The 21,711-nt window shown below is 59.2% G+C and overlaps 1 protein-coding gene and 1 long non-coding RNA gene across 5 annotated transcripts; one reads left to right on the forward strand and one right to left on the reverse strand.

Moving 5' to 3' along the window:
- Window positions 1–3,164: 3,164 nt before the first annotated feature.
- On the reverse strand, window positions 3,165–17,600 carry Gata2 (GATA binding protein 2). Of its 3 annotated transcripts, none has more exons than XM_078036051.1 (6): window positions 17,161–17,580; window positions 10,849–11,131; window positions 9,804–10,448; window positions 8,203–8,348; window positions 5,527–5,652; window positions 3,165–4,797 (listed from the first exon to the last, which is right to left on the reverse strand). In XM_078036051.1, exons 2-6 carry the CDS (start codon window positions 11,075–11,077, stop codon window positions 4,498–4,500), a joined length of 1,446 nt encoding a protein of 481 aa, XP_077892177.1. In that variant the 5' UTR covers window positions 11,078–11,131; window positions 17,161–17,580; the 3' UTR covers window positions 3,165–4,497. The 3 variants fall into 3 exon arrangements, with proteins under 3 accessions (XP_077892177.1, XP_005340506.1, XP_077892178.1); XM_005340449.4 differs by lacking the exon at window positions 17,161–17,580 and adding an exon at window positions 11,823–12,057; XM_078036052.1 differs by lacking the exons at window positions 3,165–4,797; window positions 5,527–5,652 and adding an exon at window positions 6,187–7,185 and having other exon boundaries at window positions 17,161–17,600.
- LOC101963582 (uncharacterized) lies at window positions 16,826–21,036 on the forward strand. 2 transcript variants are annotated; one of them, XR_013432685.1, is made up of 3 exons: window positions 16,826–17,172; window positions 18,593–18,681; window positions 20,508–21,036. It is a non-coding gene; the product is annotated as an uncharacterized LOC101963582 (long non-coding RNA). The 2 variants fall into 2 exon arrangements; XR_013432686.1 differs by having other exon boundaries at window positions 16,826–17,164.
- Window positions 21,037–21,711: the final 675 nt, after the last annotated feature.

Genomic DNA, 21,711 nt, shown 5'->3' on the forward strand with positions numbered 1-21,711 from the left:
AATCGTGCAGCAATTTTAAGTCTTGGAGATGGGAGCAACTCAGGGATAATTTCCAAAGCACCACCCCAGATCCATCCGCCGCCCTGCAAAAAAAAAAAAAAATTGTCCCATCTTTTTGTTGAAATTCTCTGTCCCCCTCTCTGCTCTCTAAAAAGGCTGGTCCCAGCCTCTGAGATCCGCAGGGACTGTCTGGTCATGGAGTCGGGGGCGGTGACCCAGCTGGGTAGGTGGCAGGGACTGGGTTCAAGATTAAATCTTTAGGACTGGGACGTGGCTCTGCGGGAAGGCACTGGCCGAGCCGGCGGGAGCCCTGGATTCCAGTCCCCACAGACACCAACGGGGACAGGAACATCAGTCTCTCCTGAGGGTCCCGCCGACCACACAGGTGTATGTGGACCCGCTGTCCCCGACACCCAGGTCGGCCCAGGCACCAGGGTCTGGTGGAGACAGAGGCAGGGCCTCCCGAGAAAGAGAAGCCCTGTCCTTGGAGGGAAGAGACACAGAAATCAACGTCACTGTCACCTCTTTGTATGTGACTCTGTCCTAACTTGAAACCATTCAATCCACTTTTTTTTTTTATACCAGGGGGTGCTGAACCCCTGAGCCCCGTCCCCAGCCCCGTTTTCTATTTTATTTAGAGACAGGGTCTCGCTGAGTGGCTCAGGGCCTAAGTGGCTGAGGCTGGCCTCCACCTTGCGATCCTCCTGCCTCAGCCTCCCCAGCTGTGGGATGAACAGGCGTGGGTGGCACTGCACCTGGCTGATCTGTTCCTTGTTACAGAGATGAAGCAAAAGGTTGTGACAATAGAATCTGGTTGGATATTGGAAAGCATTTCTCACACACACACACACACACACACACACACACACTCACAGGTATATTCTCTCTGTCTCCTTTATTTCCTCTGATTTTCTGATTTATCCGGCTGGGCTTGCTTGTCCCCTTTTTCAAGTTTGAAATCATCTTACCTTAAAATAAAAATATAAAAATTTTTTAAAAAGCCGGGCGCCGTGGCGCACACCTGTCATCCCAGCGGCTCGGGAGGCTGAGGCAGGAGGATGGCAAGGTGGAGGCCAGCCTCAGCCACTCAGCGAGGCCCTGAGCCACTCAGCGAGACCCTGTCTCTAAATAAAATAGAAAAAAAGGGCTGGGGACACAGGGCTCCGTGGGTTCAGCACCCCTGGGACCAAAAAAAAAAAAAAAGAAAAATGGAATTTGAATCGAATTGTCGTGTGTCATTTGGGATCCGCCCGCTCTGGGAATCCCCTGCCCCAGGTGAATCTGTCCGTCTGTCTGGATGGACGACAGGGATTCCTTTGAACAGCCTCCCTCCCCCGGGGCGGTGTGTGTCCCTGTGCCCGGAGGATCCCTGGGAAACCTCCGTCCCCCCCCCGTCTTCATAACAGGAGGCTTCAGGGAGCAGGACGCAACTTTTGGCTAACGGAGGTCACCCGGGTTGGGATCCTTCCTATGAAACTGGGAGAGGCTTGGAAATGGCCCAGCCGCAGGGAAGGAGGCCAGGGCCAGCCGGCCCCACCTGGGAGCAAACAAATGGTACAAAGACCGGCCCCACCCCGGCCGCCCTGGCGCCAGGCCCCAGGGTCTAGAAAACCAGCCTCAGCCCTGCAAAGGACGGCCACTTTGTGGCGCCAGGTCTGGAGCTGTGGTGGCCTGGGGGCACCAACCTGCTCATCTACTTATTTCCTGTTTGACGGAACCCACCACAGTGCCTGGCACGGTGCTCTCCAAAAAATATGGGGTGACCGGAGCCAGGCGCGGCGCCCGGCAGCTGGGGAGGCTGAGGCAGGAGGATCGCAAGGTGGAGGCCAGCCTCAGCCACTGAGCAAGGCTCTGAGCCACTCAGCGAGACCCTGTCTGTAAATCAAATAGAAAATAGGGCTGAGGACGGGGCTCTGGGTGTTGCTGAGGTTTGGCTGAGGTTTTGCTGAGGCCGGCCTCCAACTCTCGATCCTCCTGCCTCAGCCTCCCGAGCCACTGGGATGACAGGTGTGGGCCACCGTGCCCGGCTGACGATGATGGTTTGGGAGGGATTTGGATCTGGGAGTCGTAATGAGAGATGGTGAAGGTGAGGGAGGTCATGGTCATGCACCAATGAGGAGGCCGTACTTGGTGAAGTATCATGGATCGACACTGATCGGGGACATGAGGATCATGGGTGTGGGTCACCAGGAGCATCCACAGTGAAAGCATGGGGTCCTCAGGTCCTGGGTGACCAAGGGCCTGCAGGACATTGGGTGATCATGGGGTCCAGAGGGTCCTAAGTGACCTGTTTCAGATCAAACTTGGTGACCAGAGCCAAAGGGGGGGCGGTTACAGACTTTGGAGATGTGGGCGACTGGTTGTACCAATGACAAGGGGACAATCACTAGATTGGTGGCCAGGGAGGTTGATGATCGGGGGCTGAAAAAGACCAATCACAAATCCTACCATTTGTGGCATTAGTGACGGTGCATTGGTGATCAATACCTTGGCGATCAGAAACATGGATGAGAAGAGAGATTCATGAGCAGGCGCAGGCGACGGGTGAGTGGAGACAGCGATCACCTTTTGTGGATTTGGGTGATCAGACCCATCATGGATCGGAGGCATCGATGAATGATTATCGGTGATCAATATCAGTGATCGGTTGTTAGGAAGCACAAGTCTGAAGACAGTCTGTGGGGATCCGAGATGTCATCGACCAAGAATATCCATCATGATATTCTGAGCCCCGTCCCCAGCCCCTTTTTCTATTTTATTGAGAGTCAGGGTCTCGATGCGTGGCTGAGGCTGGCCTCCACCTTGCGATCCTCCGGCCTCAGCCTCCCGAGCCGCTGGCATGACAGGCGTGCGCCACCGCGCCCCACTAGCTGTCACGGATGATCACCATCCCTGATCAAAGGCGACAGCCATCGATATCGCTGATCAGACATTGGCCATCAGGTTGGTCCGTGAACAGGGGTGACCAGGTATGTCAGAGAGATCAGAAATGTCCCTGGGGAAAAGTAACTGGGTGTCAGGTTTGGATTTTTTTTTTTAAGAAACCCCCAGATGCAAAACAATTTTTAAAAAATTTAAAAAAAAAATTAAATGGTGAAGCATCAGACACACCCCACCCAGTCTCTCTCCTGGGCTGTGAGCCCACCAAACAGGTTACAGATCGATTCACCAAAAAAAAGTATTTTTTTTTTATTATTCTTAACAGTATTCACTTTTCAGGATAGGCGGGTAGCATACAATTTTTTTTTTTATTTTTACAGACAATATATAAATGTTGTACATAATTAACAATAACTTAGTTCACTAAATCCAAAATAAAACAAGCCCAAAGAAAACAGAAAAACAGAAAATACTGCCCATTCTTTTTCCTTTTTTTTTTTTTCTCAGGCGGATACTAGTACAAAATAAGTTACTTTCTGGGGTGTGGTGATTTTGTCCCCAGCCCAAGACATGGCCCTGGGTGGACAGGTGTCTTCCAGAGCTGGGGACGGGCCACTGCACCCCCAAGATCACCACGGACAGAAATCTGAAGCTTAGGACATGTCTATGTACAGCTGTACCTTGGAAGGGTCCAGAGGGCCACACACACAAAAACCAGGGGACCCCAGACTTAGCCCAGAGGTCCCCCACCCCAAAAAACGAGTTTGAAAATAAGACAATTAACTCACGGGTGAGTTCAACGTATGCAGTTTGATTTTTTTTTTTTTTTCATTTTTAATAGTTTCTTCTTCGTCTCAGAGTGGGAAAGGGGGCGTGGTCAGAAAAAGGATGTATTTACAGAGGTCTACCTGGCAGAGAAGGGAGGCCAATCATGGCTTTGGGTCCCGTGAAGGGCACGTACAGACGGGGATCTCGGTCCAGCTTTGGTCTTAAAGCGGAGGGAGCCGATCTGGGGAGACGTTTCCCCTTTCAAGAAAAATGTTGTTTCCTTCCTGTGCCCCGCCCCGGGCCTGGGAACCACTGTGGGGACCGCCCCCAATTGTCTCTGCCTTCTAGGGCCCCCAGCCAGCTCTCAGGGTGCGCAAGGCTGGTGTCCCCTGGTCACTGCCACCAACCACCAGCAATCCCTCTTGGCCTTGGCTCAGCCCAGGACACAGGCTGAGATTTGCAGACACCTGTCCCCCAGAGCCCTGGTCCCGTAGAGAGAGACCTCCGTGTCCTTACTTCTGTCACCATAATTTTTTTTTTTCTCTCTCTCTGAACCTTGTTCATGAAGGAAATGTCACCTGGACGGGCCACCTCCCAGCCCAGGTGAAAAATATTCACAGTAACTTGCAGACAGGCTGCTGGGCCCCCCCCCCCCCGGGGTATGGTGGCCTTCCAAGGCGACAAGGAGGTGGCTTTAGGCTCCGGCTGGTGTCTGTGTCCAGAGAAGGGCGGGGGACAGCGGAAGGGACGGGTCCCCCCACCTCCCATTCCTGGGAGCTGCGTGCCCTGCCAGGGCCACCCGCCTCTCTGTCTGTCCGTCTGTCTCTGTCCAGCGGGGTGGCTTGTCCCCTAGCCCATGGCGGTCACCATGCTGGAGGGGTGGGGGTGGCCAAAGGAGAGGCTGGAGGAAGGGTGGATGGGCGTGGGCGTGGGCAGGATGTGTCCCGAGTGGCTGAAGGGCGGGAGGTGACCCACGGGGGCCATGTGTCCTGCCAGGGCGGCGGCGCTGAAGGGCGACGACTTGTCCTGCATGCATCTGGACAGCTCCTCCAGACCCTCGGTCCCCTTCTTGCTCTTCTTGGACTTGTTGGACATCTTCCGATTGCGGGTCTGGATGCCCTCCTTCTTCATGGTCAGCGGCCGGTTAACCTGGGACAGGGACCATCGCGACACCGTGAAGGGGACACAGGGTGGGGGAGGGGCTGGAGACTGTCCCCTGCCCAGGACCAGATCCCCCCTCCCTGGACCAGATCCCCCTCCCTGGACCAGATCCCCCTCCCTGGCTGCTTCTGCAGGGGACATAGGAGACCTGCATTGGGGAGTCAGGGGTCTCCAGGGGGCGTGGTCTCCGGGGGCGTGGTCTCCAGGGGGCGTGGACTGTTGCTCTTAGCCACGCCCCCTTTCCATGCCCATCAAACTCCCTGTCTCCATTTCTGGAAGGGTGTCTTGATCGGGGTGGCCACAACCCAGCCACACCCCCCAGTCCCTAGGTCACCTCGCTGCCCGCCCCCTGCACCCCCAGATCCTCCCCTGACCGTGACCCTGACCTTGACCCTGATCCCCTCCCCCCCCACCCAGAGCTGCTCAGAGCAGCCCCTCCCCTTTCCTAGGCGCAGCCCTCCGCCCCCTGCACCCCCAGATCTTCCCCTGACCCTGACCCTGACCTTGACCTTGACCCTGATCCCCTCCCCCCCCACCCAGAGCTGCTCAGGGCAGCCCCTCCCCTTTCCTAGGCGCAGCCCTCCCGGTGACTCTGGCAGGCGACAGCGGCTTCCCAAGCCAAGCCAAACTGGAGATTGTGGCCGGGAGGGGACCGTGGCGCCCGGGGCAGCACAAAGAGCTCAGGTCCCCCGGGGAGGGGCGGGGCGGCGGACTCACATTGTGCAGCTTGTAGTAGAGGCCACAGGCGTTGCACACCGGGTCCCCGTTGGCATTCCGGCGCCACAAGGTGGTGGTTGTCGTCTGACAATTCGCACAACAGGTGCCAGCTCTCCGGGCGGCCGACTGGGAGCGGAGGGGCGGCGTCAGCGGGCTCCCACGCCCCCGCCTCGACCTCCCTCCGCCCGCCACTCCAGCGGGCCACCGGTCCCCAGCCTCCCCTCCCCCTCTGCCACCGCCAGCTGAGAACCCGGGGGACCTCAGAGCCCGGGCATCAGGCAGCTCAAAACCAGGGCATTTTAGAAGCTGGGAACTAAATGGAGCGGAGGATCACAGAACCCAAGGGCCTGGAATCCTAGCGGCTCCGGAGGCTGAGGCAGGAGGATCGCAAGGTGGAGGCCAACCTCAGCCACTTAGGGAGGTCCTAAGCCACTCAACGAGACCCTGTCTCTAAATAAAATAGAAAAAGGGGCTCCGTGGTGAAGCGCCCCTGGGTTCATTCCCTGGTACCTGATAATAATAATAATAGTAATAATAACAACAACAACAACAACAGAATTGGGGAACTGAGACCCTGGAGGAGGCTGTGAACTACAGTAGGCACCCATGACCTCGGTCTGCCCCTTTGCAGCCCCTGGGTCAGAAGCTGCCTCTCTCACCTCCTCCACGACTCCCCTTAAAAAATCCTGGGTGAGTCGCCTGTCATCCCAGCGGCTCGGGAGGCTGAGAGAGGAGGATGGTGAGTTCCAAGCCAGCCTCAGCCAAAGCGAGGCCCTGAGCCACTCAGGGAGACCCTGTCTCTAAAGAAAAATACAAAAAAGGGCTGGAGACGGGGCTCAGGGGTCGAGGGCCCCTGAGTTCAATCCCTGGTAACTCCCCAGCACCCGAAAGAATAAAATAAATCCTGGGTGAGGGTCTGGGGCGGTGGCTCAGTGGGTGAGGGTCTGGGGCGGTGGCTCAGTGGGAGGCGCTGGGTTGGATCCTCAGCACCCACCGCATGGAAATCAATTAATAACATAAAAGTATGGTGTCCATCTACAACTAAAGAAAAAAAAGAAAGAAAGAAAGAAAAATAAAAATTAAAAAAAAAATCCTGGGTGAGTCATCCGTGTCCCTGAGACCAGGGCAGGGAGACCCCGTAGCCAGCTGCCCAGGAGAGAGAGGGGGTGGGAAATGTCAGATTGAGAGAGTGCGGGGGCTCCTCTGTCCCATACAGCCACCGATTCGCCCCCTGGGGCTATTGAAAACGAAAGTTTACTGTCACTTAATACAATTTTAAGATGCAATTTTTTTTTTAAATGGGGACATTTCTAGTGATCAATAGTTCCAGGTGGCCCAAGGCCCAGCTTCCCCCAAAACTTCCCAGACTAAAGTCACCAAGCAGCTAGCGTGGGGGTAGGAGGAGGCTGAGGTCACAGAGGGGGACCAGGGACAGCCGCCCGCCCCGGGCTGACGCAGGGAGGGGTCTCCATGACTCAGTCAGTCCCCTGAAGTTGGAATTCTGACTCAGGGGCCACCAGCCTCAGCCTCCACCCCTCCCTCCCTCCCTCCCCTTCCCAGCCTCTCCCCGCGGCCTCCCTCCAAGGGGGAGGGGGTTGGGGAAAGGGGGGATGCCCCCAAAGCAAGCAAACGATTTAAGCCCTCATAAATCACTTGGCCCTGCAAAAAAAAAAAATAGAGAGAGAGATATATTTATTATTCTTAGCATTTTACGCATTATTTGCACAGTGGAGGGTATTAGAAATTTCAAAACAGCCCAGCGAGAGGCAGGACCTAGCCTGAGCCACCTCTAAAACCCTTTGCAGAGTCCGGAAACAGATACACTCAGTTTCCTTATCTTTGGGCTGCAGATGTGTCCGGATAGGAAACTTCAACAGGAGATCCGAAAGGCCACTCATATTTTTTTTTTTTTCAAAATCACTCAAATGAAAATACCCAGTATAGGTGACTCTATGGAAAAAATAATAATAAAGGTTTTTTTTTTTTTGGAGGGGGGGTTGGCTAGTGTGTGTGTGTGTGTGTGTTTTATTTAAATAAGCACAAAGTGCTTGTGTTGGGAACAGGGGAGGGCCACCAGGGCTGGCCACAGGGAAAATTACTTCATTGCCTTATTTTTTTTAAATTAGTTATTATTATACTTTTTTTTGGGGGGGGAAGTAGAGGCCAGAGGACAAGGTTGGAGACCTTTGGACACTTGATTTGGGGGATCCCTGCCTCTACCCCCTGCAAGCTGACAGGCATGAGGGTATCTGGTGGATTGCACAGAAAGAAATCTAGACTAAAAAAAAAAACAAGAAAAAAAAATCTGGCTAGAAAGAAGGATGATCCAATCCAAACTGATCCCCCAAATGATTAAAAAAAAAAAAAGAGGGATTGAACTCAGGGACACGCAACCACTGAACCCCATCCCCAGCCCTATTTTGCATTTTATTGAGAGACCGAGTCTCGCTAAATGGCTTAGAATAGACCTCGCTTTGGCTGAGGCTGGCCTCCAACTTGCCATCCTCCTGCCTCAGCCTCCCCCACGCCCCCAAGAGTTGCTAGGATAACTGGCGCGCGCCTGGCTCCCCCCAAGATGATTTTTAAGAATTAAAAAAATTTCCAGACGGGTGTCCTCCCTCCCTCCACCCCGGGGTGCCGTCCCCCCTATCTCCGTCCCAGGTACCCCACTCCTACCAGTCTCCGCTTGGGTTTGATCAAGGGTCGGTTCTGCCCGTTCATCTTGTGATACAGCCCGCAGGCATTGCACAGGTAGTGACCGGTCCCATCTCGCCGCCACAGAGGGGTGGCCGTGGCTCCGCAGTTGACACACTCTCGCCCTTCTGGACAGGGGACAGGGAGAGATGCGGGTCCCCCTTCAAGGACAAGATCCCAGGGACAGAGCGCACAGGCAGCCCAAAGCCAGGCCAGACTTGCCCAGGCAGAGCAGAACGGGGACGTCCCATAGCCGGACCTAGGACGCCTTTGTTCCTTTCCTAGAGGGGGGACCCTGCCTGATCTGTTCCCCCAGCACCATCTGCCATCTCGGGGAGCCCTTGGATCCCCCAACTTGAGTTCTGGATCAGAAGGAAAAATTCTCCCCCAACTTTTCTCCCAGAAACCCTAAGAATTCAGCCCTGGGCAGGGATTGCAGTTACTGCTCTTTCAAATAGAATAAATAGAAAGTTCCTTTTCGTGTTGGACTTGGAAGGGGAGGAGGAGTTGTTGTTGTTTTTCTTTCTTAGTTGTTTAGTGAGTTGTTTCTTGTTCTTTTTTGTTTTTTTTTTTTTGTTTTTTTTTTTTTTGGTTTGGTTTGGTTTGGTACAGGACCATCTGGATTGCAAATCACACACCAAACAAACTTGGGGGAATAGAGAGACCCAGCCGAATGGGGACCCTGCGGCCATCCAGCAGGGGACTCGCTGTCACATTCCCTGGGAAATGAATTCTTCCCGATGGGAGTTCCAAACTAAAGTGGCCAGGGTGTCGCAGAAAGGGACGCTTTGGTGAGGAGACTCCAGAGTTTAAAATAAAAATTTAAAAAAAAAACAAAAAAACAACTTAGAAAAAATCTTTTCCCTTCTCCCTGACTCTAAAGGGATTGGGGAGGAGATGGAGACCGCTGGGGACTTGGTGCTAGCCACAGGTCATTGCCCCCAAGGCCACATTCCTGGACAATCCTAGTTTGATCTGGCCACTGCTGGCCAAGCGGTGCGGGTACCCGTGGTGGCTGCTGCGTCCACTTGTCCCCTCGCTGTAGCCCTCAGGGAGGGAGAGTGAAGGGCATGCGGGGTGGTTGAGGGGGTGGTGGTGTGGGGGGGGACAAGTCTTGGGAATTTTGCTTTAGGGGGAAAAAAAATCTTCCCAGGAGATCAGGAGCCATCAAATTCCAAGATGGGACTTGAGTTAGGAGAAGCAGATTCCTTTAGGGTCTGGAGACTTTGAAATGCTCCCAAGACACACGTACACACATGTCCCCAGGAGTGGCCGACCTCACCTAAGGCGCCCTGCGCTTTCTTGCGCTTCCAACCCCGAGGGTGACTTGAGTTTTCAGGAGACTCAAGAGAGAGAGGCAAAGGGGACTCTCGTCATGCGCTCGGGTCAAGCTTGGAGAGGGGCTGGCGGGTGGGGAAAAGGGAACTTTCGCTCCTGAGCAAAAGTTTCAGGCTCCCTTTGATCCCCTTCTGTCAGCTTAGGAGGGTGGGTGACACGGTGCCTCTCCCAAATCCAAGTCCCAGCGGCCAAAGCCAAAAAGCGCGCGCGCGCCCCTTCACCAAACCCCAGGCGCCTGAACTTACCTGAGCAGGATCGCGCCTTGCTCCGCTGCTTCGGGGTGAAGCTGGAGGCTGGGCCACCCAAAAAACCCCCTGGGTGGAAGAGTCCGCTGCCATATTCGTGCGCAGCGGCGGGCACATAGGAGGGGTAGGTGGGGATGGGGTGGTGGGTGGCAGGCTGCGTGCCCATGGTGGCCAGACCTGGGCGCAAAGGGCTACCGCCCTCCAATTTCATGCTTTCGGTCAGCGACACTTGGTACTTGACACCGTCCTTGTCCTCCCCCCGGGCTGCTGCGCTGCCCCCGGCCGAAGAGGAGGCCGGGGAGGCGGCCCCCGTGGCGCTCGGGTCTGGAGACACCTCTTTGGGTGGCGTCGGTGGGAAGCCGAAGAGATGGGAACCAGAGTGGGCTGCCGTGGGGGTGAGGGAGGCCACCGAGCCTCCGCTGCCTCCCCCGCTGCCTCCAGCCGCCCCTGGGTAGACGGAGAGGGGTCCTCCAGGGCCTCCAGCAGCTGAGGGGTGCAGGGGGGTCTTGGAAAAGGGGCTCACTGTCCAGGGATTGTGGTGGTGCGCAGCCGCGGCCGACAGGGCTGCTTTGCCCCCATCCAGCCAGGGCAACCCGGGGCTGTGCAGCAAGTGGGGACGGCACATCTGGCCTCCGGTCAGGCGAGCTGCGTGCAGAGGGATGCGGGGGGATCAGGGTGGGGACCCAGAATCACGCCATCCCCATCCACCACCGACCAGCAGAGCAAACCAGAAACACCACCCCGCTAAGAATCAGGAATGTCAGTCCCCAGTTAAAGGACAAGTGGCAGCTCAGAAAGATCCCCACCACCACCCCGGGGGGGCCAGGGCAAACGGGGCAAAGCCCTCCAGGTTCCAGATGGTCTCCAAGGGGCCAGTGTCCCCCCTGATCTTTCTCAGCCCGATTTTCTTAGCTGTTCCGATTCCTGCGGATCCCACATCCGGGAAGAGGCCAGCCCGGCTCGGCCACCCCCTCCCTGGCCTGGCGTGGCGCGCGGAGCCTGGGCTTCCCAGTCCCCCAGCAGCAGCCCCAGGCCCCAGGCTCACCGTGCGCCGGGCTGTAGGAGACGCGTGCCCGCGCATGGGCCGGGTTGGCGTAGTAGGGGTTGCCCTGCGAATCGAGGTGATTAAAGAAGACGTCCACTTCGTCCGGGGGCAGCAGCTGAGCCGGCTCCATGTAGTTGTGCGCCAGCCCCGGGTGGTGCGAGTCGGGGTGCTGGGCGTTCAGCACCGCGGGGTGCGCCATCCAGCGAGGCTGCTCCGGCGCCACCTCCATGGCCCGCGGCGGCGGAGGCAGCGGCTCGGGATCTGGGAGGAGGTGGCCGCGGCCCTGGGCGACAGAAGGAAGGAGGGAGGAGGGTCTGAGACGGACGGCTCATGTCTGAACCCCCCCCCCTTTTCCAAGTCCCAGCACTCGGCGTCACGCGCGCGTCACGGAGTCCCCCGCGCAGGACCGGGTCCCCGGGTGGGCGGAAAGCGAAAAAAGGTTCAAAACGAAAGGAAGGCGCGGGGGAGGGGGTTCGGCCACGCACACTCACAGGGTGACCCCCGCGATCCCGAAGCCACCCGTGTGTGTGGGGGGGTGTCACAGATGGGGACAAGCCCTGACACCCGGTGACCCTAAACAAACGCTCCCCAGAAGGCGCTTAAGTCCACGGAGCCCCCCACCCTCCTGGGACACCAACGCACCAACTCGGGCTAAAAAAAAAGTTGGAGACGCGAGCCCGGACCCCCACGGGGACGCAGGACTCCAGCGACAAGGACACACCTACACTTGGCCGACGGTGCCCCATTCCGATCGCGACCCCCTCCCCGTCCCCAAAACACGCACTCGCAGCCCCTGCGGGCTGAGCGCCAGAGCCCCCCGAGCGCACTCCCAAGTGGCACCATCTGGACCCCCTCATCGAGGCGCAGCGAAGCGATCACACTGGCAGCCCGGACCCCAGCAGGGACCCCTCCAAAACTAGGAGCCACCCCCAAGCTCCCCCCTCCCCTGCGTCCGCTCCGCACCCCAAACTTACACACGCAGCGCCGCACGGAGGGAGGGGACCCAGCCGTAGAAAGTGCGGGAGCACCCACGACCGTCCCGGGGGTGGCTGGCCCAGCCACAGCGCGCCGGTGGCCGGTGGGGCTCACGGGGTAGGGGAGGGGGACAGCGCGCGCCTCGGCCTCGGGCCCGCCCGGCTCCGGCCCCTCGGCATCCTCCGGCCGCCCTGGCGCCAGCTGCCGACTCCTGCACAGACATGAAGCGGGGGCCGCGCACGCCTAAGAAGCCGGCGCCAGCCAATCAGCGCCGCGCGCCGCCCAGCCTCCGCCTCCCATTGGCTGAGCCCGCAACTCCCGGTCCGCTGGACTCCCGGACTGACCCGCGGGCGGGCCCCCTCGGTTGGCGGGGGCCCCCCTCCCAGCGCCCTCCCGGCAGCCCCTGCTGCCAACGCCCCCCTCCAGGGACCCCTCACTCGCGGGTCCCTTCTTGGGGACACTATGGGATCCCTCCAACCTGGTCCCCTCTCGGCAGTCACTAACCATTCACCGGGTCCCCCTTTCTTCCCAGTAGCCCGGCCCTTCCTTGCACCCTGTCCGGGTGTCCTCCACTTGGGGACCCTAGTCCCTCCACTCTCTCGGAGGAAGTCCCACCTCTTTTCCCACTCATGGTGGTCACTACCTTCCCAGATCGCTCCCTCCCCCAACTCTGGGGGCTGCCTGGGCAAGGTGGGGGAGGACCCCAAGGGCAGCTGATGGGACAGCAGGAGTGGACAGCCGCAGGAACCAGCCGGCCCTGGAGGGCACCTGGGCCTGGGGACACGCGGCCGCTCTGGGCTGTGCCTGACCCCGTGGAGGTGGCCTGGTCGGCGGCTCCACAAAGGGGGTGGGTCATCCCTCTGCCCGGGCGTGGCCTTCGCAGACCACCGGGCTGAACAGCCTGGGGCGAGGCCGAGGAGACCCGGACTGGCGCCAGCCTGGGTTGCAGGAACATGCCCCGGGGCAGAAAGAAGGCATTTTGTTTAAAACTCCCCGGAGGCGATTCCCAGGGAGGGGTCAGGCGGTGGTCTCTGAGCTCTGCGTCCCCCTGGTCACCTGGAACAGGGGGGGACGCACACACCTCCATCCCGGGGGGATCCATCTGTGGGGCTTCATGGGGCCGGGTGCGCCCATCTAGCTGCCACCCACTGTCCAGAGAGCAGAGACCGAGGTTCCCAAAGGACCCCTGTGACCGAGGACAGAGGGGATCCCCCCTAAAGAGATTTGGGGGAACCTAAACAGGTGCGGGGTGATGGGAGGAGGGGGTCGTGGATACCCTCCAGCTCCTGTCCCCTGGCTGGGCCCACCATGGGGGGTACCCATCCAGCAGGATCCCAGGTGGGACCCGGTGGTGGGGGGCAGGAGGAGGGCTGGGGTCCCGACCACCCCCCCCTTTACACACCGGGGGTGGGGGAGGGGCGGCGGGATTGACAGTCGGTAATTGGGTAACTGGAGGCGGCTTCTCCGGCCCCGGCGGCCCCGCCACCGCGACGCCGGGCCCCTGACGTCACCCGATTCGCCAGGAAATGAACTTTTTAATAATCCGAGGAGGGAGGAAAAGCCCTCGGTCCCCGTGGCTTCGGGGGGCGCCGGGCCCAGGCTCGAGATCCTCGGGGCGCGCCCCGGTCACACCGCTCCCCCCCCTCCCAGGCCAGCCACCAGGCAGCGCCAAATGGGGGGCGCGCAGGCTCCTGGCTGGGGCCCTCCTCTCCTGCCTGTGCGTCTGGAGTCTGTGGGTCCGAGGCCCCCGGCGCAGGTAGAGGCACGGGGCTGGGGGAGGCTGAGCTCCGTGGAGCTGGAAACCCGGCCGGAGGGGACCCTCCAGGCGCCCCCTGGCCACCCGCTGCGTCCTTCCCGATCCTTTCCATTCCGGAGAGCGCGGGGCCTGGGCTGCTTGGAATTCCGTTCCCCGGGAGAGGAGGCTGGCGTCCGCCCCGAGAAGGGCGCGCGGGGGAGCCGGGGCACGGGAGCGCAAGGCCGCTGGCTCCAGGCCTCTCGGGGGGGACGCAGCGTGGCAGGTGAGTGACCTCCGGGACTCAGCTAGGTGCGCGCTCCCCACCAGGCGCTCGGTCCAGCCGGGAGCCCCACGCCTGTCTCCCCTCCGGCAGCTCCCGATCCTGCCTCCACGCGTAAAATGAGATCGCCACGGAGCTTGGAGCCCCTTTGGGCCTGAACAGGAGCCTCCCTCTCCAAGACCCCCCACGGCCTGGGGACACGTTCCCCCGACTCCTGTGGTTCTGCAAAGCCACCGAGCTGGAACCAGGCAGGGACTCAGCCGCGGGAAGCCGTACCCGCCGCGGGGCGGTGATCGCCGGAGCCGAGCGGAAGCGTCTCGCCCCGGCCACGATCGCAAACGGAGGTGGGCAGCTCGGAGCACCCGGGAAAGCAGGTAATGCGCCTTTATTTTTTTTTTTTTTGTCCCCAACGTTGGGGACAATGATCTCGATCTGGGGTGCAGGGGACAGGGGGATGCAATTTCAGCTACAGGAATGGGGTCTGGGTCCCTCCAAAGGGAGGGGGAAGGGGATCGGCTGGTCCAGGTCCCCCTCTCCAAACCTCACCCCAAGCGCTGTCGCCGGCCTGGCAGAGAGCAAAGCGCAGGAGGAGATTCAATTACCCCGATCGGCAGCTCAGAAAATCGCAGCCGCTTAGCCGGGCGCTTAGGCGACGCTAGAGTAGGGGCCTCCCGAGACCCGCACCGGCCCCGGCTGCCCGCGCTCTGGGCGCAAAGCGAATCCAAAGAACAAGGGGATTCCGCCAGGTCCCTGGAGACTCTTGGAGATGCCTTTCTGCAAACTGCAAGCAGCCAGCTGGCCTGGCCTGAGCCTCCACCGAGGTGTGGACTCCTGCGTTGGATGCGGGATCGCTGAGTTTTGCAGCCAGGAAGGAACCCGCCTGGGACAGCCAAGTGCCACGCCCGGTAGCCATCAGCCGAGATGGCCTATAAACTGGGGGCGCCCCCTGCGCTCTCCATATATGCCTGAGCCAGACGGACCGACGGACAATCTTCCAAAGCCTCACCCGCTAGGCCTGCCAGACAATCCTGCCACTTCTAGTCTCCAGCTAACCTCCGGCAGCGATGGCCAGCCAGGTCTGTCCCCTGGATCAGCCCCCGGCTGCGGTATTGAGGTGACCGTCCCCACCCCCCCAGCCCCGATCAGAGCAGATTCATTCCACTTTATGCATCGGATGATGGTGTCCTCGGGATCACTCCAGAGGGATTAAATCCTCCTGGTCCATTTTTGACTTTGGTCTTGTTCGATGCTGAGCAAAAATGCTGCTTTTGATCGCACTAAGGAGCTGTCACGTTCTTTACACGGCGACAAGATTTATTTATTTTTTTTTTTTACGGCGACTGAGGAAGGTTGGCCGAGAAAAAAAATGGAATTGGAGAACGGCCCTTTTCAAGGGATTTCCCCAAGAAGCATACTCCCCCTCCACCATCGGCCCCAGAGATGGTTCTACAGGGCCCCCCCGACTCATCCAGGCCCGGCTCTAGAGCAGGACCTCGCTTCTACAAAAAGGCTGCCAAATGCCAGACCCGGTCACTACTGCCCAGGTCTCCCACTTGGATCCAAATCCCCTTCTGGGCCCTTTGTTTAAACCTCACTCATCTGAGGCGGGCCCCTTTGGGATCATAAGTTTGCCTTTTAATTTTTCTAGGCTTTTCCTATGAGCAGCTAATTAGCCTGCAAGAAAGGTGTGTGTGGGGGGGTTCAAGGAACCCCTATTTTTCGACATCTTTCTTTTTTCCTTTTTTTAGGGACTTTTACTTGGCCACACTGCCAATAAATCTCCAAAGATCCTGGGGAGGAAGTAGGGTCATTAGTAAGCTTCAGAGGTCCCTCTAGACCGGGTACTCAAACCTGCTCAGTCTCTGCCTAACCCTCCAGAGGTTCACCCCAAGAGTGGGACCAGGCATCTAGCACCCTCTTTTTTTTTTTAACAAATCAGGAGGCTTGCTCTTTGTGAGGTCCTGGCCTCCTCTTTCACCCCCACTCCACCCCGCTCCACCCTCCGTGTCCTCTTCCTGGGCCTCCTTAGGAAGCGGGCTCTGCCCTTCCATACTGATTCCTTCGGAGACTAGAGACCAGGGCGGACGGTCTTAGTGGACCTCACGGCCTGAACCCGAGGCACTTGGAGAGATTCTAAATCTCCTTACCGGGTTCCAACCTCCACCTCCTGGGGACAAGGGGGTCACCTGAGACCTGCGGACAATCCGCCTGCGTGTCTAACCTCCTCCTCCTAACAGCTCGGGTGCTCCCCAGAGCCCCTTGGCTGAACAGACCCTTGGCAACTGCTCAATCCGTTTCGTTAGACGCCATTTGTTTGCAATTCGTCAACCCGGCTGGGACACGCTCTCCAGACGCCTGGCCAGTCGGCTTTCACCCTACCTGGTTCCTGAATCCTGCTTGCTTTGAAACGAATCCCAGCGCGGGATGCTGCGTAGACCCGGAGCCAGATGTTCCCAACCCCGGACAGATGTAGCTATTTTTTTTTTCTTTTTTTCCAAAACCAACGAATTTTTTTTTTCCCCCTTGCTTGCTGGGGGAAAAATGCAGCCACCCAACCCGCCGATCCTGAACGCAAAAGGACCTTGCCATTTGCAGCTGGGTCAACTCCGCCCTCCCCATCCAAGCCTGGCCTCCTCCACCGGAGCTGAATCGAAAGGCGCCCCCGGGTCCGGCCTCCTCCGCCTCCCGGCTGCAGATCCCCCGCGCCCCCGCGGGGATTGAAATGCCACAAAACGGATTCGGACTCCCTCCCGGCTTGGGACAAGAAGGGGGGAGACTTCCATCCAGATCGGGCACTGTCCCCCACCTGCACCCCCCCCCCAGCCACACTGGATAAAAGGCGGCGGGGTGCGTCACGCGGGGGCGCACGCAGGAGCGAGCCGGGTTAAGCCGCGCAAAGCCGGCGCACGGGACCAGCCGGCAGGTGCAGCCGCCCGCTCAGCGGTCCCCGGCTCTGGCGCATCGGCTGCAGCGGGCCCGGGGTGAGGGACCCGCCGAGACAAAGGCTCCATCTCCTGGAATCGGGAGGGGGAGCGCTCCGCGGAGCCCTAGGGAAGGCTGAGCTCTCCAGGCCCTGCGCTCTGAGCCATGGCGAGGCAGGAAGGCCCCAGGCGGGCCTGCTGCTGTCCCCAGGTCTCCAAAAAAAAAATAATAATAATATGCAACTGGGGACAGCCAGATCAGGCCTTGGGATTTCAAGTTAGAGCCGCTGGCAGATCCAAGGAGAGCCCCAAACGTAGGGGCCACGGGGCTCCAAGGATCGGGTGCCAACCCCGGAATTGGAAAGGCCCGGGACAGGCGGGTGGCCTTGGAGGGAACTTACCCCGGTGAGTCGGTGAGTCGCAGTGCGCGGCGCCCCCAGGCGGATGGGGTCCGAACGGATCAGGGAACTCGGTGCGGTGCGGTGCGGTGCGGTGCGTGGCACCCGGGGCGCGCGCGCGCGCGCGCGTGGAGTGGCAGCGCTCACCAGCCCAGGCCAAGAGGCGCGCCCAGCCACCGCATGGTGCGCCGCATCCGGCTGCTTTTGTCCGCCTTCTGCGTGACCCAAGCGGGTGGGGTGGCCGGCGAGGGCGAGCGAGGAGACTCCACGGTGCTGGCTCGCCACCTCGGTCGCGTTCTTCCCTCCCTCCTGGCCCGCAGCGCTGCTGGGTTTTATTTGGACACCCCCCCACACCCCGGGGAGGGGTTGCTGGAGCGCCGCAGGGGGGCAGGAGCGTGCCCCCGGGCTGTGCGCCCCAGTCTGCCGGGTCCAGTCGCCAGCCTGGCCGGCCAGAGGGCCACTAGACACTCCAAAGCGCACACACCCTTCTGATGCACACTCCAAGACACTCCCGCCCTCTCCTTGGGGCGCACACACACACAGATGATGGCTCTCTTCTGAAAGTCTCCCTGGGGACCATGGTGGGGACCACGGGCACACACACACACACACACACACACACTGACCCACACGCACGGCCACAGTCGCTTCTCTTCCTTCTCCAATCCACTCCAACCAGTGCCCACAGGGACACGCACACGTGCCTGGGTGCCAACGTGGCTCAGTGGCTGGCCCCCAAACCGGCCATCTGGGTCACACCGACACCACACAAATGTGAGTGCCTCCACTCAAATGTCCCTCCACGCTCTGGCGCGCACACACACACACCACTCCCAAGCTGCTTTGGTGAAGGAGAGAGGATAAGTCCCCGGCCCCAGTTTTCCCACTCCGGAGAGGAACCTGAACATTGGGGGAATGGAGTTTGTGCAGTCTCCAACCCCATCTCAGGCTCCAGAAGGCGAAAAATGGAGCCCGGGACGCTTGTCCTTAGAAGGTTGGGGAGGAGAGTCCCCTGCCCAGAGGGCTTCTGGGTTTGTCCTGGACGGAAAATCTAGTTCTTGTACCAACAAGGGCCCCGTCCCCAGCCCTCTTTTGCATTTTATTCAGAGACAGGGTCTCCCTGAGTGGCTTAGGGCCTCCCCCTGGCTGAGGCTGGCTTGGAACTTTCGATCCTCCTGCCTCAGCCTCCCGAGCCACTGAGATGATAGTGATGAGTCTCTCTCCAAATCTGGCGGTCACTCTGCCGCTCCAAGCACGCGACTCGCTGTGTCCTGCTTCAAGTCTGCACGTCTTGGTCGGTGCCTCCCCAAAAAAATATTTGCAAAACCAACGATAGTCATGCATCCATTTCTTCTTGCGGATTTCTGAGAGTTTGTGTCCTGGGCCGTGGGTCACTGAGTGACTTTTTATTTATTTATATTTTAATTTTTTTTAGAGCACTGGTTTTCATTGTCACCCAGAGGAAAGTCTGTCTGAGGGACTGGGAGTGTGTCCCTGTGCCCGAGTCTCTGGGATCAGAAGCAGGTGGGTCTTTTCCAAGTGTTGGCAACGGACTGGAGCGTCCCCCTTTGTCCACGTGAAACACTTTTGCCTGGGCGCCCTGAGTGCACGGATCCGTGTGTGTGGTCATTACAGTGTGGCTCTCCACGTATCGAGGGTGTTTCTGGGGACCTGGGTGTCTGTCTGTCTGTCTGTGTGTCTGCCCTTCCTGCCTGGAACATCGTTAAGTCTCCACGTCGAACTTTGAACGGGGGAGGGGGGTCGCTGGGGAAGGGGAGCGCGTGCAGGCAGATGCGTCTCCACATCTGTGTCCATCTCTAGTAGGAAATCGATGGGGACTGGGGGTGGCCTGTCTCTGTATTTGTGGGGACAGGTTCCAGGCTGGCTGGATCTTGGAACTGGGTGTGTTTCTCTGCCCAGGGCGACTCTCTCTGGGTCTGGGACGTGGATGTCCCCGGGTGACAGGGTTGGTCCATTCTGAAGGCGCATGAGGGTATCTGCACCTCTCCAAACCATCAGGGCACACAGCCAGCTGAGCTCCAGGGTTGCCATTCGCCCGGGCCCTTTCCGTCTGTCTGTGGGAGGGGGAGATGAGCTGATAAGGGTTATCTGCCGTCGCCAGCACCATGCTGAATAACCGCTCTAATGAGGTAGTCTCCCTGGGACCACCAGCTTGCAACCTGCCCCCCACACTGTCCCTGTTGGGGAGGGGCAGGGTCCTGGAGCTTCGGAGTAAATCACTCTGGGGACCCCAGGTGACTGCAGGACCTTTTCTAGTTTAGTCTTGTTCCCTTGCAGGGGGGGAGGGGGGCAGGTTCAAGGTCCAGCCCCACCCCACCCCCCATCCCACACCACTGTCCACCTCTTGGGCTGGATGGTCGCAGTCTGTGGATTTGAGTCTGGCCATGGCCTTCAGAGGGCCGGTGGGAGGAGGAGGCTTTGGAGAAGTCAATCCAGAGTGGGTTCGATGGAGAGAAATTGAGACTCAGAAAGACAGGCAAACCCCAAGGACAATTATCAGAGGGATGGGGGTTAGAGGCTGGGGGGAGGACCCTGTGAAATAAATAACAAGTGGCAGAAAGGATCAGAGAGACGGGGACTAAAGGCAGAGAAACTGTGAACCAGAGACAGACAGAAATGAGAAAAAGATACAGCCAAGTCCCGGTGGTGCCTGCTTGCCACGCCAGCAGCTGGGGAGGCCGAGGCAGGAGGATCGGGAGTTGGAGGCCAGTCTCAGCAACTTAAAAAAAAAAAAAAAAAAGGCTCGAAGCCACTCAGCGAGATTCTGGGTTTAAATAAAATAGTCAAACGGGCTGGGATGTGACTCCGTGCCTGAGTTCCATCCCGAGTCCCCCCCCCCTTCCAAAAAAAAGAAAAAGATCTAGATAGAGAGGGAAGACAGAGGCTGTTCAGGGTCCCAAGAGAGAAGCGAAAAGGGACCACAGCAAAGAGACAGAGGAGTGGCCACACCAAGGAAAGAGGATGGTCTTGGAGGATGGACAGACACACAGAGACCCGGGGCTGGGCCTGGCCGGGGGGACGCCCAGGAGAGCGCAGGAGGCTGAATCTCCGGAGGAGGCCAGGGCGTGAGCGCACAAGTCGTGCGTCCGGGCGGGGCACCGAAGAGGCGGTGGCGACAGCGGGCAGGGGGGGTCCAGTGCGGGGCTGTGCCGCTGTCCGGGGTAATTTTTCATCTCGGCCGGCTAATCTTTGTTCCCGGCGAAGATAATGAATAGCCAATCGTTATCTGCCCGGCTCCCGGAGGCTGCCCGAGAATGGGGTTGTACAGGGTTGGGAATTGTTTCCAAAGTGCCGCGGAATAAATGGTGTTCCTTATCTCTGCCTTCCAGATTATCGGAGCCCTTTCAGAGAGCGCACAACAAATGCGCCCGCCATCGAATGCAGCATTTACCACCGCAGATCCGCGCGCTGATGGGCAGCCAGATAGCCATCCGCGGGGGGCACCGTGGAGCGCCCTGCGCCCCAGCGCGCCTCCACCTCCAGCCTGCGCGCAGGGGCCACCCGAGTGTGCGCTCTCCTCGGGGGAGAGGCTGTAGCCTGGGCAGCCTTTGGAAGGGCCAGCGACGGAGTGGACGCTCAGCACACGGGGGAGAGACGTGGCTCTGCGTGTGCCAGGGTGTCAGACATGTGTCCTGCCAGGAAGCGCACGTGTCCCAACCTTGGTGGCCTTGGAGAGCGCGCAGTCTTTGGGGACGGGCCTGGCACGCGCGTGTGACTCATGAAGCTGGGGGTCTTTGGGCAAGTCAGCTCCTGTCTGGAATTTGCAGCTTTTCCACAAACACTTATGGAGCACCTACTGTATGCCATGCTGATCCTGGGGCCAAAAAAAAAAAAAAAGATGGTGCAAGCTTGCGTTGTTGGCATGCCTCAATGCATGTCACCCCTTCCAGGATGCTTTGGAGGGGGGGGACACACACCAGAAAGTGGGGCGTGGCAGCCGCGAAGGAGCGTGGGGTGCGCGCTGGGTGCGTTTTCGGGGGGCTTGCAAGCTGCAGAGCATGCGCATCGGTGGGTGGTGAATGCACGTGTCAGCGTGTGGCTGGGGTGTGCACCCGGGAAGATGCGTCCTGAAGATGCCTCTTTCAGCCCAAGTGTGTCCAGGTGCACAGCAAGAGGGCGACAGGACAGGCCTGACCGGGTGCTTGCGAGTGTAGACTCCTACAGGGACAGAGAGGGGCGTGCGCGGGGGTGGGGTGGGGAGCTGGGGGTGGACAGTGGGATGTGCCATGTTGGTGGCAGAAACTGGCTAGGGAGCCAAGAGGAGCGAGTCCAGGGGTTTGGAGACACTTATGGACACTTATGGAGCACCTACTGTATACCAGACTGACCCGGGGGTCCTGGTCCCCACAGCCTCTCCGCTCTAAACCCTGAAGCTGGGACAAGAGAGCCCCCGAGCCTGGCTGCCTGAGGTCCCTGCGCCGTGAGTGACACGCGCTGCCGACAAAGGCTGTATTTTTCCAGCCCTGCGCCCCGCCCGTGCGCGCGCGATGGTCCCCATGGCGACGTAGATAGCGCCTCAGCCATTTTCCCTAT

The sequence above is a fragment of the Ictidomys tridecemlineatus genome, unplaced genomic scaffold (genome assembly GCF_052094955.1).
Source record: "Ictidomys tridecemlineatus isolate mIctTri1 unplaced genomic scaffold, mIctTri1.hap1 Scaffold_1645, whole genome shotgun sequence".
Classification (NCBI taxonomy): Eukaryota; Metazoa; Chordata; class Mammalia; order Rodentia; family Sciuridae; genus Ictidomys; species Ictidomys tridecemlineatus.